This window comes from Scyliorhinus torazame, chromosome 10 (assembly GCF_047496885.1).
Source record: "Scyliorhinus torazame isolate Kashiwa2021f chromosome 10, sScyTor2.1, whole genome shotgun sequence".
Taxonomy (NCBI): Eukaryota; Metazoa; Chordata; class Chondrichthyes; order Carcharhiniformes; family Scyliorhinidae; genus Scyliorhinus; species Scyliorhinus torazame.
Window position 1 is genome coordinate 84,574,900 of NC_092716.1, and position 19,495 is coordinate 84,594,394.

Consider the following 19,495-nt stretch of genomic DNA (forward strand, 5'->3'; position numbering starts at 1 on the left):
AGAACGGATTTTCGGTGGTCAGTCCAGCAGTCGGTTCAGTTCGTGGCGTGCGTGATGCGGACGTCTTTGTTCGGACGATGACACAGTCTATTTGGTGCCAGTGCTTGGATTGGGAGTGTTGTCATGAGGTCTTCTGTTTGTCCCTCTGGCGGAACAGGGTGCTTGTGATGGCAAGGTCATGTTCTAAACATTTTGTCAGGAGGAGGTCTCCATTGGCGTTTGTTTTCCCCACGCCTTCCCGGCCTAACGCGCCTGCCCAAAGATTTGTGCCCTTCCTGACTCTAGTATTGAAGTCACCGAGGAGAATCAGCTCGTCCCCCTTTGGGATGTGGGATAGCATTTGGGCGAGGCTAGAGTAGAATGCCTCTTTTGTTTCGTCTGTTGCATCTAAGGTTGAAGTGTAAGCACTGACGGCTGTGATGTGTTATTTCTGGGCCAGGGTGAGCCATAGGGTCATGAGTAGTTCGATCATCCCTCAGGAGGGTTAGTTGAGAGGTCTGAACAATTAGTTCACACTCCACACAGTCACCCAAGGCTGGAATCGAATCTGGGTCCCAGAGCTGTGGAGGCAGCAGTGTGTTTAAGAGTGAAGTCACCCCATTTTTGTTTGGTAAAGCAGGCAAACATGGTTGTTACACTTAGAGATATGTGGTCAGCTCAATTGCTGATGTTGGCAGGAAATGGGATTTTTCTTCGAAAAAACTCACCAAATAAAAATGTTTTGACACCGATGATTGATAGAAGTTGTTTACTCACCGTATTGTAGAGTGTTGATTTAAAATGTGGTTTAATCTCAGGTTTTGTAATTATGGGGTTCGTGCCTAATATATCTGTTAAAGATCTTGATTTCATATGAGGACATTAGCTGGCTAGGCATAAGGTATTGCCATCTCTTGTGATTCCAGAGATGCTTGGAGAAGCTGTTGAACCTGAAAATGCACAAGAGAAATCCGGCATATACAAAAAATCCATGGCTTTCTATGGTTCTGCTGTGTCAATTATTGTTTAATCTAAAGATGTGTCCTTAAAGTTAAAAGCTCAAATGTTACAACAATGAGTTAATGGAAGCTGGAAATGAATGAAGGCTGTCTGAATTAAAAATGCAATGCAGGCAGAACCTGAACAAGAGGTGACAAAGCACATGGCAATGGAACTCAAAACGGCTGACGAAACAAAGGAAAGAAGTGCTCTGAAAGAGAATGGCATCACCACAACCAATACTGATAGAATAGAGCTGGACACACTCATCAACCTCTGCTCATCTGCCTGTCAGTGACGTCACATTTCTGTTATGTGTGTTAGTTCTCGTCCTACAACAAAGCCTGGTCTCCAGTCATCTCGATTTCCCTGCCACTGGGCCAAGACCTTGCTCCACTAGGACTGTGCGGTGGTTGGAGTGCAGCGACCACCCCATGTTAAAAGAATCCAAACATAAGCATCTTCGACCCCAACCCCACCCCACCCACCCAAATGAATTTTAGGACCAAGAACATCGGGACCCTCATGGACAACCCCAACAACAACAGATCTGAATGTTGCACTGCCATCAGAGCCTGGAAGCTCCAACGCCATAACGTTGACATTGATGCCCTGAACGAGATGTCCAGCTTAAAGAACAAGATGACGGATACACCCTTTTCTGGAAAGACAAACCAGAAGAAGAACGGGGTTGGCATCACTGTAAAAAAACTAATTGTTCAGACGTCTCAACTAACCCTCCTGAGGGATGATCGAACTACTCATGACCCTATGGCTCACCCTGGCCCAGAAATAACACATCACAGCCGTCAGTGCTTACACTTCAACCTTAGATGCAACGGACAAAATAAAAGAGGCATTCTACTCTAGCCTCGCCCAAATGCTATCCCACATCCCAAAGGGAGACGAGCTGATTCTCCTCGGTGACTTCAATACTAGAGTCAGGAAGGGCGCAAATCTTTGGGCAGGCGGGTTAGGCCGGGAAGGCGTGGGGAAAACAAACGCCAACGGAGACCTCCTCCTGACAAAATGTTTAGAACATGACCTTGTCATCACAAGCACCCTGTTCCACCAGAGGGACAAACAGAAGACCTCATGGCAACACTCCCAATCCAAGCACTGGCACCGAATAGACTGTCATTGTCCGAACAAAGACGTCCGCATCACGCACGCCACGAACTGAACCAACGACTGCTGGACTGACCACCGAAAATCCGTTCTACCATCTCCATCACTCTGGCCCCATACCAGCACAGGCAGAAGAAACTCTGCCACAGGAGACTCAAAGTCGCTAAACTGAAAGACCCTGACAATTAAGAGCTAACCTGGTGACAATCGATGAACCAGAGCCGCAGAATGCACACGGCGCGTAGTCCACCTTAAAAGCCATGATAATCAGCACCTGCGAGGAGACGCTCGGGCTCTCGACCAGGAAACACAAAGATTGGTTCGGCGAGAACAATCAGGAGATCCAAGATCGCCTTGACCGCAAGCGAAAGGTATTCCTGAACTGGCAGTTCCACCAAAACTCGAGTGAGAGGAAACAAGCCTCCAGGCAACTGATGGCTGAGGTGCAACAAAGAACTTGCGACCTAAAGAACAGATGATTAGTGGAAAGAGCACAGGAGACTCAGAAGCTTGTCAACAACTACGATATGCGCGGCTTCCTCAGTGCAATCAAAACCATCTACAGTCCAAGTACCCAGGGTCCCACTCCACTGAGAGCCAGAAACAGGGAGGCATTCATCAAGGACAGAGACGCAGTCAGCGCACTCTGGAGAGAGCACTTCGAGGACCTCCTCAACCAAGATATTGACTTCGTCACAAGCGCTCTCAACACCATCCTACAACACGCTATCCGCCACCATCTCAGCGCAGCCCCAGCTCGCCGTGAGGTTGGAAAAAAAATCTGACAGCTGAACAACCACTAAGCCTCTGGCACAGGAGGAATCCCCACTGAAGAACTAAAATGCAGTGGAGATGTACTCATGTCAAAAATCCAGAACCTCATCACCCTTGGCTGGAAGGAAGAGAACATGCTGGATGATCTCCGAGATGCCTTAATTGTGACCATCTTCAAGAAAGGAGACAGTCCCGCTGCAGAAATTACAGAGGGATTCCCCTACTCACCGTCACAAGAAAGGTCATCACGAGAATACTCCTCAACTGCCGCCTCCCAATGGCTGAAGAGCTCCTCACTGAGTCTCAGTGTGGCTTCAACCCATCAAGAGGCTTAATGGACATGATCTTCAGTGTGCAACAAATCCAGAGAAAGTGCAGGGACCAACATCAACCTCTGTACATGGTCTTCTTCGATCTCGCAAAGGCCGTCAGTTCTGTAAACCGTGAGGGATTGTGGAGCATCCTCCTCAAAATATGTGTGCAAACTGGGGTCAAACAGGACTGCATCATTGAACCAATGCTCTTCTCCATCTTCCTTGCAGCAACTCTACCCCGACACCCTGAAGCTCCCCGCTGGAGTAGAGCTTACCCATCAGACAAGCGGAAAACTGTTCAGCCTCTGACTGCAGGCCAGAACCAAGACCACCCCAACCTCTGTCATTGAGTGCAGTGTGCAGACGATGGCTGTGTGTGCGCACATTCAGAGGCTGAGCAACAAACCATCGTCGATGCATTCACTCCCATTTGGGAGAATGGGCCTCAGACTTAACATCCAGAAAACAAAGTTTCTCTACCAGCTCACTCCTCCCACACAACACTGCCCCCTAACCACCAAGATCCACGGTAAGCCCTTGGACAATGTGGATCATTTCCCATACTTTGGGAACCTGCTCTCAGTGCGAGCAGACATTGACGACAAAATCCAACATCGACTCCAATGCGCCCGTGTAGTCTTTGGAGGCCTGAGGAACAGATTATATGGAGACCGAAACCTCAAACCCAGCATCAAGCCCGTGATCTATAGAGCAGCCGTGGTCCCCGCCCTCCTGTATGCACCCGAAACATGGACAATGTACAGCAAACACCTCAAATACTTGGAGATATCACCAACGCTACCTCCGCAAAATCCTGCAAATCCACTGGCAGAATAGGCTACCAATGGGAGCATATTCTCCTCAGCCAATATCCCCAGTAGCGAGGCACTGGTCACGCTCGACCAGCTGTGATGGGCAGGCCACATTGCCCACATGCCCGACACAAGACTCCCAAAACAAGTGCTCTACTCCAAGCTCTGTAATGGCAAGTGATCAGTAGGAGGGCAGAGGAAAAGCTACAAGGACACTCTGAAAACCTCCCTAAATAAATGCAACATCCCCACCAATTGCCTTAGAATGCACAAATTGGAGAAAAAGCATCCGTGAAGGCGCCAATCACCTCAAGCGTCGTAGGGTGGAGCATGCAGAGGCCAAGTGTAAACAGCGGAGGGAGAGCACAGAATCCACAGCGTCCCACTCACCTCATCAAGCACCACCTGCCAAACATATGACAGAGTCTCCGGATCCAGGATCGGACTATTCAACCATCGCAAAACCAATCTCCCCAGAGTCGAAGCTAGTCATCCCCGATGCTGGGCGTCTGCCCAAGAAGAAGAAAAGAGCTGGAAAGAAGAATACATATTTTGAATGGGAATTAAAACTCAGCGTCATGAAAACCTATACTTACCTTGCTGAGTTCGGAGGTTGGGTCCTCAAGTCCTGACAGTATTAATATTTCCTTACCAGACTGGGAGCAGGCTGCACATGCACAATTCTGCATCTCTACATTCTTCAGGCCCTGCGTGCTTAGAGAGGAAAGAAGAAGGGCTCAAAAAGCCCAGGTCAGGTGGCTGGGTACCATAGCCAAGAAGTGTCCCAGAGTAAGGAACAAGGAAGGGGGATAAGGAGAGGTCCCAGGTAAAGGACAAAGACAGAAGCAGGTCCCAGTTAAATCCAATTATAGAGAAGCAGAGAAACATCTCCAAGTTGGAGAACGAGCAGCCTTTAAGTAAAGAGGGCTCAGGAGAAGACCGGTTAATTGAAGAGGGCCATTGGGGCAAAGGTATCCCTTTGGATCAACAGCACTCTGCTTGGCTTGGAGTAAAAGCTGAAATTGTGCATGTAAATTGATGTCTGAATGTATTTGGGAATCTAGCAGAACAGAATCTCAGAAGGCGAGATTGAAACCCTGCAAGGTGAGCCGTCATTGAAGCTATCAAAGTTGGAGTGACTTTTGGAAAGAAATCCAAGGCAAGATCTTCAAAGGTCAAGGTTGAAAATCCTAGGGCGGCGCAGTGGTTAGCACTGTTGCCTCATGGAGCTGAGGACCCGGGTTCGATCCCGGCCCCAGGTCACTGTCCGTGTGGAGTTTGCATAATCCCCCCGTGTTTACGTGGGTCTCACTCCCACAACTCAAAAAGATGTGCAGGGTAGGTGAATTGGCCATGCTAAATTGTAAAAGAATAATTGGGTACTCTAAATTTATATTTTTTTAAAGTTGAAAATCCTTGTGTGAGATACTGAGGCCGGGATTCTCCGAACCCCCGCTGGGGGAAGGCACGAGTCGCGTCCTGCTGCCCCGATGCCGGCTGCCCTATTCTCCGGCGGCGTTTTTCGGGCAGCGGCAGGATTCCCGCCACGCCGGTCAGGGGCCGTTGACAGCAGCACCCCCCAGCGATTTTCCGGGCCCCGATGGGCCAAGCGACCGTCCAGTTTTGGCCAGTCCCGCTGGCGTGAATTACTCACTTCAGGCATGGCGGGACCTGGCAGGTGAGTGTGCGGGTGCGGTCCTCGGGGGGCGCGGGGGGAACCAACCCCGGGGGGGGGGGGGGGGGGGGGGCCATGATGGCCTGGCCCGCGATCGGGGCCTACCGATCTGCGGCCGGGCTGGTTCCATGGGGGGACTTCTTTCCTCTGTGCCGGGCTCCTGTAGGCCTCCGCCATATTGCCCGGAGGCTGGCGCGGAGAAGGGAACTTCCGCGCATACGCGGAAATACGCCGGCCGTTCCGCGCATGCGCAAACTCACGGCGGCCCTTTGCCGCTGGCTGGAGCGGCGCCAACCCCTCCGGCGTCCACCTGGCCCCCGAAAATGCGGAGAATTCCTCACTTTCGGGGGATTGCTGATGCCGGAGTGGTTGGTGCCGGTTTTCCCGCCAGTGTGGGGACTTAGTCCCCAGAAGGGAGAATCCCACCCAATGTTTCAGTGAGGTTGGTTGACTCAAAGTGTGACTAACAGCCTGGTGGGTTGTCGAGATATCAATAGAACCTGTTTTGGTCACACTGCCACAATTTGTGTCCTACCACAATTTGCATGTTAATTTGCATGTGCCTCATACTTACCCTGAATGTTTGAGTATGAGATTTGTATTATAAATTGTTTTATCTTTCTGACCTTGTATAACAAAATGTATTTTAGTTTGTTCAAAGCCCATGGAATCCTGTAGTTTTATTCTATTAGCAAATGTCTTGAATCTCAAACTTTGTCTACTTTAAACAAAACATTAATGGCCCCTAAATCATCTTACCAACAACCGTTGGGTCTGGTCAAGGATCATAACTCTCAGAATGACAAAGCTATCACTGTTACTAGAAAAGAACTAAACAAAGCATGTGCTGAATGGAAAGATGAAAGGCAAAAATAATTTTAAATGATTTCTGAACTGAGTAGGAAAATGTATCAAGATGTTTTTGTCTGATCATTAGCATAACCTGAACAAATTCCTTAAAACAGCTGAAGAATATTTTACTCTGCAGTGGAACAAACTGCACAACAGGAGACAGTATTAAATGTGCTTCTCCAAGAGAAGAACATTAGAGGGTTAAATCATGAAAGCAAACTGAAAGATAAAAGTGATCCTGAATTTAAACAGGATGAGGATAATCCAAATAGGTGGCTGATTGATACCCCCTTCACAAACTTGGACTTAGAAAACCTGCAAACATGGATGAGAATGATGATCGGGACAAATCCAAAAAAGATGTGCACGGAGGTGAATTGGCCGCGCAAAATTGCCCCTTAATTGGGGGAAAAATGAATTGGGTACTCAAAATTTATTTTAAAAAAGAAATTATAAAAAGTTGTAAAAACTGCAAAATAAGAAAGGAAATCTTCTGCAGCGAATTAAAGTGAAGCCACCAGTAGTAAAGTGAACTCTCCTTTGCAAGGGAGTTGGAACAACTCTGAGAACTCATGAAAACTAGACTTTACATCCTAAATGTTACATGAGATCGGCTGTGACACTTTAAGCTTTGTAATGTGGCCAAAACAGAAGGTGAAATGGGTCAAGGAAGCAAAAAATATTACCTGTACCGTATGTAGTGAACCAGTGGTTAAAGTGTTTTTCTGTATATTTTGATAATAGTATAACATTAGTCATATCATTTCTAGGGAGAAAATGTTATGACCGCTAGACTTTAGAAAATGATTATTCTTCAAACTGTCTCCTTTATTTCATGGTAAAATGGAGTAGTTGGAGGAAGGCTTGGGCCCATCTACAGGATCTGCCCAGAGACAAACTCATGTGCTGTAAAGTCTGTATAATTACACCTCTTTCTTTCCTATATGCTGAGGCTTAATGATAATGTTTCTCATATGCCATTCATCTAACTCATTGGAGAAAATGGTAAATAGCAATCACACAATACAACTGTAGAGCGGTATTTTTGAAGATACTTCATTAGCAGAGAACGCAACCCCTTTGACAAGAAACCATCTAGTGCAGAACCAAGGGACTTAAACACGCTGAAAACTGCAGTAGAACATCAATAGATGATGAGTGAGTGTATGGTTGCCTGGACTCTACTGTGCAGTATGAGAGAGAATGAATGACGCTATATAGGCTGCCTAGCTCAAATTGAAACTCTTATTTACTTTGTTAGCAAAAAGAAATTGCATGCTGTCAAGTGGCACTGTTATTTCATAGAATTTACAGTGCAGAAGGAGGCCATTCGGCCCATCGAGTCTGCACCGGCTCTTGGAAAGAGCACCCTACCCAAGGTCCACACCTCCATCCTATCCCCATAACCCAGTAACCCCACCCTACACTAAGGGCAATTTTGGACACTATGGACAATTTAGCATGGCCAATCCACCTAACCCGCACATCTTTGGACTGTGGGAGGAAACCGGAGCACCCGGAGGAAACCCACGCACACACGGGGAGGATGTGCAGACTCCGCACAGACAGTGACCCAAGCCGGAATCGAACCTGGGACCCTGGAGCTGTGAAGCATTTGTGCTATCCACAATGCTACCGTGCTGCCGGTTGGAGATGATAACTGAGAAATTCAATGAACTGTTTATCTACATTCTTTAATGCATGGAATAGTCATCAGCAATTACATTTCTAAATCAAAAGCTCCAGGTATACTTTTAAAATAACATAGAACATGGAACAGTACAGCACTGAACAGGCCCTTCAGCCCTCGATGTTGTGCCGAGCTTATTGACAGCAAGCTTTCAAATGTCTATGGTATGTAAGGATAGTCCACGATGCATTGGATGCATTTTCAGCTCCTTGAATTCTTTAATTCCTCGAAGAAAGACATTTGTTACTGATTTCTGAGTGAATAAGCACAAATAATTATGGAATGTTAGTCTTATCAGCTCTATATAGAAATGTATTTATTCTTTTAGAATGAAAGTCTCCAGAAGCAGTATTTTCAGATGAAACAGGAGTACACCACTCTGCTCGAAGTTAACAAGAGGATCACTCTTGAACGAGACAAGCTGAGTGCAGAACTTGAAGTATTCAAAACTAAAATGGCAGGTAAATAGTTCTTAAAATTTATAGTACTCAATTATTATTTTTTCCAATTAAGGGACAATTTAGCGTGGCCAATCCACCTAAGCTGCACATCTTTGGGTTGTGGGGGTGAAATCCACACAGACATGGGGAGAATGTGCAGACTCCACATGGACAGTGACCCAGTGCCGGGATTTGAACCCGGGTCCTAAGCATCGTAGGCAGCAATGCTAACCACTGCGCCACCGTGCTGCCCACCACACGTTTTCTTAAGGTGCGCTTGTGCAAACTGGCCTTCACTTCCAGCATGCGACTTTTAAGATGTGCCACAACTTCAACGGACCCGAGCATTTTTGCGCCACTTTCCTGATGCATCGTTTCTGCACATCTATTTTTAGTTGCTGTACTTGCACGGAACATTTTAACAGAATCTTCCAGCATTACATTTTTTTGTAATGCTGGAAGGGGCTGGTTTAGCACACTGGGCTAAATCGCTGGCTTTTAAAGCAGGGCCGGGATTCAAACCCGGGTCCTCAGCGCCGCAGTCACAGTGCTGACCACTGCGCCACATGCCACCCTGGTAAATAGTAAACAATACCAACTCATCCCATCAGTTTGAATTGGATTCAAACTTAGGTTTCAGAGATGAAAGAACATTGTTTTAACATTCTGTTTCCATCACTTTGCTAATAATCTATCAAAAAATTTGAGCTGAGGCAAAATTTCAAACATAATTGGGATGGAATGCAATTCACGCCCACTCGAGATGAACTCGCTGATGTCATTAAAAATTTCTGAATTAAAATGTTCGGGGTAAACCTTAGCTACCAAGAAATCTTTGGTTCAGAGATTCAGCAGCATTTTAAGGCCTGCCACAGCTTAAAAGACAGACATTTGCAAAAAGAGATTTGTGGTAAAGCAGAGTTTTGTTGCAATGCACACATACCTTCCTTTCAGACAGCACCTTGGAGAAGCTAAAACCTCGCTTTAAAATTTCACATGCCAGACTTGCACCAACGGGAAATCACAGTGATAACAATCACTACACGTACACAGTTTGCATTTTAATTATAATTATTATACTGAAGTACACTGAGATATTTTTGACTGCAAGATTTGGAAATTGTTTTAATCAAGTAGCATGAATAGGAGTTGTGGTGATGCAATGCACAGAGAAGATCCTATGGGAAGTCAGCTGCCCGGACAAAAAGGGCATCCGTGACTTTATGGATGCATTTGTATACTGTTGGTTGGGATATGCCACACAAGTCCCTGCTCGAGCCCTGAAATGAACCAGAGGCGTAAGAACGCTCGGTTACCCAAGCCTCCCCCACCCTTACATTCCCTATCATCTCTCAGGGTACCATCCAATGAGCTGGTTGTACTGGAGGATCCTGCCTTACACAGGCACCCGCAGTGCACCAGACCCCGGACGGCAGGCCCCGCTGGGAACATTTCTTGAACCGGGCTCAGGTTCCCTCGAGGATCTACACACCCACCCTCTGGTTGCGGGACAATCCCCAGTGCTGAAGCCCAGCTCTTGGGTGTTTGATTGTTGGCTGCTGCCTCTGTGGTGTTGATGTCTCCAGTTTTCATGCAAAGTATCCAGACCTCACAGTCTGATCGGGATGCCAGGCAGCAACACTTGCTCTGACGTGGCACATCTACCCACGGGAGTCCACTTGGCAGCTGTGGAGTGCTCACATAATTAACATTTCCAATTCCCTATTAGCAATAATCTTTAGCTGTGCAGCCAGATGCCGTCATGGTCAGTGGGCGTTAAAGTGACTTTCACCATATTACCATAGACAAGGTTCTGTCCTGGGGGTGTTCGGTGGGGCGGACAGACTGCAGCTGAGGTTGCAGCTGGTATGGGTGTACATGATCTAGGGGGTGGCATGTTGAACCCACGGGCGCTGAGCCCATCAACCCCCAGCCCACGGGCGACCCCCACAAATGAGTCCGCCCACCTTGGGGGCTCCCCCACCCACCCCGAGCACTGGAGCAGCAGCCTAGCTTCACATTTTAAATAGGTGCGAGACTTCCGGTGGTGGCCATGGAATGAGTGGTCACTCATTTGGTGGCTCCCACCCGAGGTGGGATTTTTTGTCCTTTCCCAACCGATCGAGGAGGTATTTGCTGGTGTGAGGTGCATGAGCACTGAAGGATTGCAATACTGCACCAGTGGGGCCAATTTATGGCTTTCTAGACGAGGAGTGTAATAAGTAAGAGGCAGCAACTTGACCGAGAGTGTATTCGAGGTCCAACACCGGAAAAGATGACCAAGGGTGCTGGAGCATCCTTGCCCTCCCAGTTGTCTACCAAACAGCTTGTGAATTTTTTAAAATCTAAGTTCCAGCAGCATAGGAAGGAGGCCTCAGAGGACATGGCAAAGGTGGTGGAGCTGCTTAGGGCGGCTATCGAGAGAGTGGAGCAGAGGTTGGAGGCGCAGGGTCTGGCACTCCAGAAGGTGGAGGAGTGGATGGGGGAGCCTGAAGACCGGTTGGCCCCATTGGAGTTAGAAATGGTACTTGTGGTGGACAGCCAAAAGAGGTTGAGGGAGAAGGTGAAGGACCTCGAGAAACGTTCCAGGAGACAGAATCACAGGATCGGGGGGATGCCTGAGGGGATTGAAGGAACGCTAGCCACAATGTATGTGGCAAATATGCTAGAGAAATTGGTGGTGCTGGGGGGTGGGGGGTCACTGACCATCGTCCCCCAGGTAGATCGAGCGCACAGGGCGCTGAGGAGGAGGCCAAAGATGGGGGAGCGGCCAAGGGCGATGGTGGTAAGGCTTCATCGTTTTCTCGACGAGAATATAATGAAATGGGTGAGGCAGACGAAAAGTGCAACTGGGAAGGAAACGTGCTGAGGATCTACCAGGACCTTGGTGCAGAACTGGTCAAGCGGCGCTGGTTAGAATTGGGTCAGGCTGCCCTCTACAAAGAAGGGTGAAGTTTGTGGTGTTGTATCCTGCTCATCTGTGGGTCACTCACCAGAATCTAAAGTTTTATTTTGATACGCTGGAACAGGCAAATTAATTTGAGAGGCCATGGACTGGGAGGTGTGTGAGGACACTGAACTTTGGCGATGATAAAGTGGGGAATGTGGGTTCACACGATAGGTGGATTGTTGTATTCAATGAATATGGTTGCAGAGCAGGTAAGTGTGATTTATTTTCTGTTATGGTTGTGGGGAGTTGTGGATGAAGGTCGGTTGTGGGAAAGAGTGCTGACATGGGTGCTGTTGATGTGGTGCAGTTGGTTAAGAGGGGATGGCAGCGGACATCTTGGGGAGAGCCCGAGGGAGTGCGAGGCATGGACCTGGGGGAGATGGCTGAAGAAGGGGTATGGCTGAACGGCAAGGAAGGATGGTCGGGAGCCCCCCAACGCAGTTGATTACATGGAACAGATGGGGTTTAAATGGCCCAGTCAAACAATCAAATTTTTTTGCATATTTAAGGAATTTGAAGGCGGACATCGTGTTTCTTCAAGAGACACACCTGAAGCTGGGGGACCAGATGAGGCTGAGAAAGCGTTGGGTGCCCCAGGTGTTCCACTCGGGGGGGGGGGGGAGGGGGGGGAATGTGGAAGTTTAGGTTTCCACTGGGAGAGGCCTTTAGGTATATGCAGGTGCAGGATTTTGCAAGGAAGGCTTTCCCAATGTTTCCGGTGACACCACCTGCCTTGTTGTCGGTGATAGGGTTGGGAGGATACGGCGTTGTTGGAGGGGGTTAAGGCCAAGTGGGAGGAGGTGTTGGGGTGGTGCTGAAGGAGGGGTTGTGGTGTGAGGTGTTGCAGAGGGTGAATGCCTCAACTTTGTGTACGAGACTGGAGTTTGTACAGTTAAAGGTGGTGCACAGGGCGCACCTGAAGAGGTCAAGGATGAGCGGTTGTTTGAGGAGGTGGAGGCTCCTTGCCAGCGGTGTCGGAGAGGCCTGGCCAACCATGTGCATATGTTCTAGTCCTGCCCGAAGTTGGAGAAATTTTGGAGGTCCTTTTTCAGTACCATGTCAGTGATCTTGGATCTGGAACCCAGTCCCCATGAGGGCTATATTTAGGGTGTCTGACCTGCCATAGTTGCAGGCAGGGGCAAAGGTGGAAGTTTTAGCCTTTGCCTTGCTGATTGCTCGCAGGCGGGTCCTGTTGGGGTGGAGGACAGCTTCTCCACCTTCTGCTTCAGTGTGTCTGAGGTTCCTGATGGAGTTCCTATATCTTGCAAAGGTGAAGTTCACCGTGAGGGGCTGATTGAGGGATTCCATAAGAAATTAGGTTTACTTAATCTTCACTTGAAAGAGTTGGTTGCCATCAGCTGCTAAGAGGGGGGAGGGGGTCAGGATTTTGGGAGGGGGGTTGGGATTGGGGGGAATTAGTCTTTGGGTTATATGTGGGTTGGTTGGTAGAGGGAGTGTTTTTTTTGTTGTTCTTGCGTTTTGGGTTTTGTTTTATGTGTAACATGTTAAAAACCAAATAAAAATATTTTTTAAAAAGTCAATATTTCAGCCAGATGACCTGATAAAGGCTGGCACAATGACTTTTCAATTGTGAAAGATTATTGTGAAAATAATGACTTGCTGTGCCCCCCAGGAAGAGGGCGTGTGGGCCTCCATCGCTTTGTCAATGACGTCAGGGTGACATTGGCAAAGGGCTGAGAAAGATTGTATGCTTACCCTCGCGACTGTGGAACATTATGTGGTAAAGTGGAAACTAAAAAGGCGAGATTAAAAGAATGTGCGGAGCACTGTGTGGTGATACACCACTGTACTTCCCTACCATTGTACATAGTATATAATAGTTGTGTGTAACGTGGCCCTGTAATACTGTGTATTGTACTGTAGCTCTGCAGAGGTTCGGTCACTGGTAGGTAACCCGACCTGGCCATGGAGAGCTCCGCCTTAGCCACTCCCCCGGGAGTTAGTATAAGAACCCTCTTCTGGGACCGGCCCCATTCTGTCTGGGGTCGTCTGTGTCGGGTAAGCCTCCCATGTACTATATTAAAGCCTGAGTTAAAGTCTCACATGTCTTTGTGGTTCTTGACGCTTAGTGCATCAATTTAATATACTACAGTTATAATGGAGGCTGCTCTGAAACCCGACAAGCTCTCGCTCGACCCCACGCTCCACGCGCGGATCACCTTTTCAACTGCTGGCTCCGGTGTTTCGAGGCCTACCTGGAAGCATCCTCCGCCTTCGCCAAAACGGACGCCGACCGACTCAACCTCCTGTACTCACAGCTCGACTACGGGCTTTTCGACCTCATCACAGGAACAACGACCTATGCCGAGGCCATCGTGAAGCTCAAAAGCCGGATTGCACGAACTGTTAATTCTATTTACGCCCGCCACCGCCTCGCCTCCCGTCACCAGCTGCCGGGTGAACCCCTATCCGTGTTTGTTCGGGACCTCCGTGCCCTCGCGCTCACCTGCAACGCGCCAGCAGTCTCCGCTGAGCAGAACACTGAGGCCCTGGTGCTTGATGCCTTTGTAGCTGGCATCGCTTCCGTCCCAATTCGCCAACTCCTACTGGCACAAACTACCCTGACTCTGGACACGGCAGTCACTATGGCAGAGGCCCAACAGGCAGCCTACGACAATAATGCGTCCTACACGCCTGCATGAACTTCCTATACGCCTGCCCACGTTCCCGACGTGGCCGCTACCTCCCTGCCGCCCGCCCAGCAACAACCCCTGCAAGTCACGGCCCACCCAGCCACACCAGCAGTAAAAATAATGCCTGGGCCCCAGTGTTACTTTTGTGGCCAGGCAAAACACCCCAGGAAACGCTGCCCTGCTAGAGATGCTACCTGTTCAGCCTGTGGCAAGAAAGGCCACTTTGCAAACGTCTGCCGCTCCACTGCTGCCTCGCGGCCTACTACTCCGGGGGTGCCGCCATCCTCCGTTCCCGGCTCGCTGTTCAACATGTGCGACGCAAGGGTGCCGCCATCTTTGATCATCCCCGGCCCAGCTCACTTCACTCCCAGTTCGCCGATCGTCACTTCCTGTTCGCCGATCGTCACTTCCGGTCCGCCGCCGATCGTCGCTTCCGGGTCCGCCCTGCCGCCGATCGTCACTTCTGGTCCGCCGCCGATCGTCACTTCTGGTCCTGGGCACTCGACCTCTGGCCCCCTCTCCACGTGGTCTGCATGGGCGCCGCCCGGAACACCGAATTACGTCACTTCCGGTCCACCGCCGATCGTCACTTCCGATCCTGCGCCCTCGACCGAAATGCTGCAAACAAAGGAGATGCAGCCAGCAACAGCAACCTGGCCTCCAGCAGCAGCCTACGACGCCTGGGCGCCGCCACCTTCTCCCACAGGCCGCTCCTCGGATCTTGCACCCTTCTCCAACAGCTCCACCATCGCATCCATCGTCCTCGACCAGGACCGACCGCATCAGCTCATCAGATCCACCATGGAGGTTCAGGTAAACTGTTTCACTGTCACCTGCCTCTTCGACAGCGGCAGCACGGAGAGCTTCCTGCACCCGGACACCGTGCGCCGCTGCTCCCTCAAGGTACTACCCACGCGCAGGTATATTTTCATGGCCTCCAACTCCCAGTCGGCCGAGGTTTCGGGCTACTGCGTCGTCACCCTCTCAGTGAACGGCGCGGTGTTCCAGGATTTCAAATTCATGGTCCTCCCTCACCTCTGCGCCCCCGCGATCCTCGGCCTGGACTTCCAATGCCACCTGCGCAGCCTCACCTTGCATTTTAACAGCCCCCTCCCCCCCCTCACGGTCTCCAACCCCCAGTTCTTCCCTGATCCCCCCCCCCCGGGTACCACCTGTAGTCTCTCCACGCTCAGGATCCCCCCCCTTCACTGTTTGCTAATCTCACCCCCGACTGCAAGCCTGTGGCTACTAAAAGTCGGCGTTACAGTTTCGGGGACCGCCAATTCATTCGAGCGGAGATTAAGCGCCTTCTCTCGGAAAATATCATTGCTCCCAGCACCAGCCCCTGGCGAGCCCAAGTGGTGGTAGTCAAGTCTGGCGAGAAACACCGCATGGTCATTGACTACAGTCAGACCATCAACCGGTACACGCTGCTTGATGCGTATCCCCTCCCCCGCATATCTGACATGGTCAACCAGATTGCACAGTACCGGGTGATCTCCACCATAGACTTGAAATCCGCCTACCACCAACTCCCTATCCGCCCGGAGGACCGTAACTTCACGGCCTTCGAGGCGGACGGCCGCCTCTACCACTTTCTTAGGGTACCCTTTGGCGTCACCAATGAAGTCTCGGTCTTCCAACGGCAGATGGACCGAATGGTGGACCAGAACCGACTGCGGGCTACCTTCCCGTATCTGGACAACGTCACCATCTGCGGCCACAACCGGCAGGACCATGACGTCAACCTCACAAAATTCCTCCAAACTGCCAAACGCCTCAACCTCACGTACAACGAGGCAAAATGTGTTTTCGGCACCACCCGCCTCGCCATACTCGGCTACGTGGTGGAGAACGGTGTCCTCGGCCCTGATCCCGACCGGCTGCGCCCCCTTCTCGAACTCCCCATTCCCACCTGCCCCAAAGAACTGAGGCAATGCCTCGGATTCTTTGCCTACTATGCCCAGTGGGTGCCCGAGTACGCTGACAAGGCCCGACCCCTCCTCCATTCCCCCTCCCGCCCGAGGCCTGCCAGGCCTTCCACCTCCTAAAAACCACTATCGCCAAAGCCGCCGTGCATGCGGTAGACGAGTCTGCACCATTCCAAGTCGAGAGCGATGCCTCCGACTTTGCCCTGGGTGCCATCCTCAACCAGGCGGGCAGGCCCATTGCCTTCTTTTCCCGCACACTCCAAGGCCCCGAGATCAGCCACTCCTCTGTTGAGAAGGAGGCACAAGCCATAGTGGAAGCCATCCGGCACTGGAGGCACTACCTGGCTGGGAAACCATTTACCCTCGTTACTGACCAACGATCAGTTGCGTTCATGTTCGACAACAAACAACGAGGTAAAATCAAAAATGATAAGATATTACGGTGGAGGATCGAACTCTCCACCTACAATTATACTATCTTATACCGGCCAGGTAAGCTCAATGATCCTCCTGATGCCCTGTCCCGTAGTACTTGTGCCAACGCACAGGATGACCGGCTGCGGGCACTACATAATGACCTCTGTCACCCGGGCGTCAGGCGGTTCTACCACTACATCAAGGGCCACAACCTACCCTTCTCAGTCGAGGAGGTCAAAGCCATGACTAGGGACTGCCAAGTCTGTGCGGAGTGCCAGCGCAATTCTACAAGCCAGACAAGGCGCACCTAATCAAGGCCACCCACCCCTTTGAACATCTCAGCATTGACTTCAAAGGGCCCCTCCCCACCCACAACCGCAACACGTACTTCCTCAACGTCATCGACGAGTACTCGCGGTTCCCCTTCGCCATTCCCTGCCCCGACACGACCTCCGCCACCGTCATCAAAGCGTTGCACGACCTCTTCATGCTGTTCAGTTACCCCAATTACGTTCACAGTGACCGGGGCTCCTCCTTCATGAGCGAGGAGCTGCGTCGGTACCTGCTCGCCAGGGGCGTTGCCTCGAGCAGGACGACCAGCTACAACCCCCGGGGGAACGGACAGGTGGAGAGGGAGAACGCGACTGTTTGGAAGGCCGTGCTGCTAGCCCTCAAGTCCAAAGGCCTACCAGTCTCCCGTTGGCAGGAGGCCCTCCCTGCCGCATTCCACTCCATCCGGTCTCTTTTGTGTACTGCAACGAATGCTACCCCTCATGAGCGGATGTTTCTCTTCTCCAGGAGATCGGCATCCGTGACATCGCTTCCATCCTGGCTCCTGTCCCCGGGAGACGTCCTGCTCCGCAAGCACGTGCGGACCTCTAAGGCGGAGCCCCTGGTGGAGAGAGTCCATCTCCTCCACGCCAACCCACAGTACGTGTACATAGCGTACCCCGACGGGCGTGAGGAGACCGTCTCCATCAAGGACCTGGCCCCCTCTGGGGCCCCTGCCGCCCCCGCCCCACAGCCTCCACCCCGCTCCCTCTCTGCTCCCGTCGATCCCTCGGCCTGTTACTACTCCGTGCCAGCCGCTGTCATCCTGCAGTTTCGCCTCGAGCCAGCCGAAGCGGTGGGGGACATCATGCCGCCTCGCGACCCAGCACCACCGACCGCACGGATACCACCGGACACTACCTCAGCGCCGCAGCTCCGACGTTCCAAGAGATCGACCAAACCCATCGTTCGTCTCGACCTTTGACGACACGGAACCTCCTGATGGACTCTGTTCACTGCTCCAGATTTTCACCCCGGACTTCCTTCTAAACAAGGGGTGAATGTGGTGATACACCACTGTACTTCCCTACCATTGTACATAGTATATAATAGTTGTGTGTAACGTGGCCCTGTAATACTGTGTATTGTACTGTAGCTCTGCAGAGGTTCGGTCACTGGTAGGTAACCCGACCTGGCCACGGAGAGCTCCGCCTTAGCCACTCCCCCGGGAGTTAGTATAAGAACCCTCTTCTGGGACCGGCCCCATTCTGTCTGGGGTCGTCTGTGTCGGGTAAGCCTCCCATGTAGTATATTAAAGCCTGAGTTAAAGTCTCACATGTCTTTGTGGTTCTTGACACTTAGTGCATCACACTGAAAAAAACCTGTTTGAAACTTAGTCAGTGTCAGGATTCCAGTGCTCTAATAATCTGGATAGTTGAAGTCGGTGTTATCTATTAGATTTCCTTCACCCTTTTTACTCTAGCTACATTTGCTCCTACGTTTCAGACTGCTGTCATAGATGAGCCTGCACTTCTTAAGGGGTATTCTCATGGCATAGAACATAGAACATTACAGCAGTATAGGCCCTTCGGCCCTCGATGTTGCGCCGACCTGTGAAACCACTCTGAAGCCCATCTACACTATTCCCTTATCGTCCATATGTCTATCCAATGACCATTTGAATACCCATCGTGTTGGCGAGTCCACTACTGTTGCAGGCAAGCAATTCCACACCCTTACTACTCTCTGAGTAAAGAACCTACCTCTGACATCTGTCTTATATCTATCACCCCTCAATTTAAAGCTATGTCCCTTCGTGCTGGACAACACCATCCGAGGAAAAAGGCTCTCACTGTCCACCCAATCCAATCCTCTGATCATCTTGTATGCCTCAATTAAGTCACCTCTTAACCTTCTTCTCTCTAATGAAAACAGCCTCAAGTCCCTCAGCCTTTCCTCATAAGATCTTCCCTCCATACCAGGCAACATTCTGGTAAATCTCCTCTGCATCCAATGCTTCCACATCCTTCCTATAATGCGGCGACCAGAATTGCACGCAATACTCCAAATGCGGCCGCACCAGAGTTTTGTACAGCTGCAACATGACCTCATGGCTCCGAAACTCAATCCCTCTACCAATAAAAGCTAACACACCGTACGCCTTCTTAACAACCCTCTCAACCTGAGTGGCAACTTTCAGGGACCTATGTACATGGACACCGAGATCTCTCTGCTCATCCACACTGCCAAGAATCTTACCATTAGCCCAGTACTCTGTCTTCCTGTTATTCCTTCCAAAATGAATCACCTCACACTTTTCTGCATTAAACTCCATTTGCCACCTCTCAGCCCAGCACTGCAGCTTATCTATGTCCCTCTGTAACGTGTAACATCCTTCCGCACTGTCCACAACTCCACCGACTTTAGTGTCATCTGCAAATTTACTCACCCATCCTTCTACACCGTCCTCCAGGTCATTTATAAAAATGGCAAACAGCAGTGGCCCCAAAACAGATCCTTGTGGTACACCACTAGTAACTGGACTCCAGTCTGAACATTTCCCATCAACCACCACCCTTTGTCTTCTTCCAGCTAGCCAATTTCTGATCC

At 50.4% G+C, this 19,495-nt stretch overlaps 1 protein-coding gene across 3 annotated transcripts in view; it reads left to right on the forward strand.

Moving 5' to 3' along the window:
- The window catches only part of tsnaxip1 (translin-associated factor X interacting protein 1), a 157,890-nt gene that overhangs the window by 100,699 nt on the left and 37,696 nt on the right, over window positions 1–19,495 (forward strand). For all 3 annotated transcript variants that reach the window (XM_072518335.1, XM_072518334.1, XM_072518336.1), the window contains exon 9: window positions 8,552–8,684. In XM_072518335.1, coding sequence (XP_072374436.1) covers window positions 8,552–8,684 — 133 coding nt within the window. The remainder of the gene's footprint in view (window positions 1–8,551; window positions 8,685–19,495) is intronic.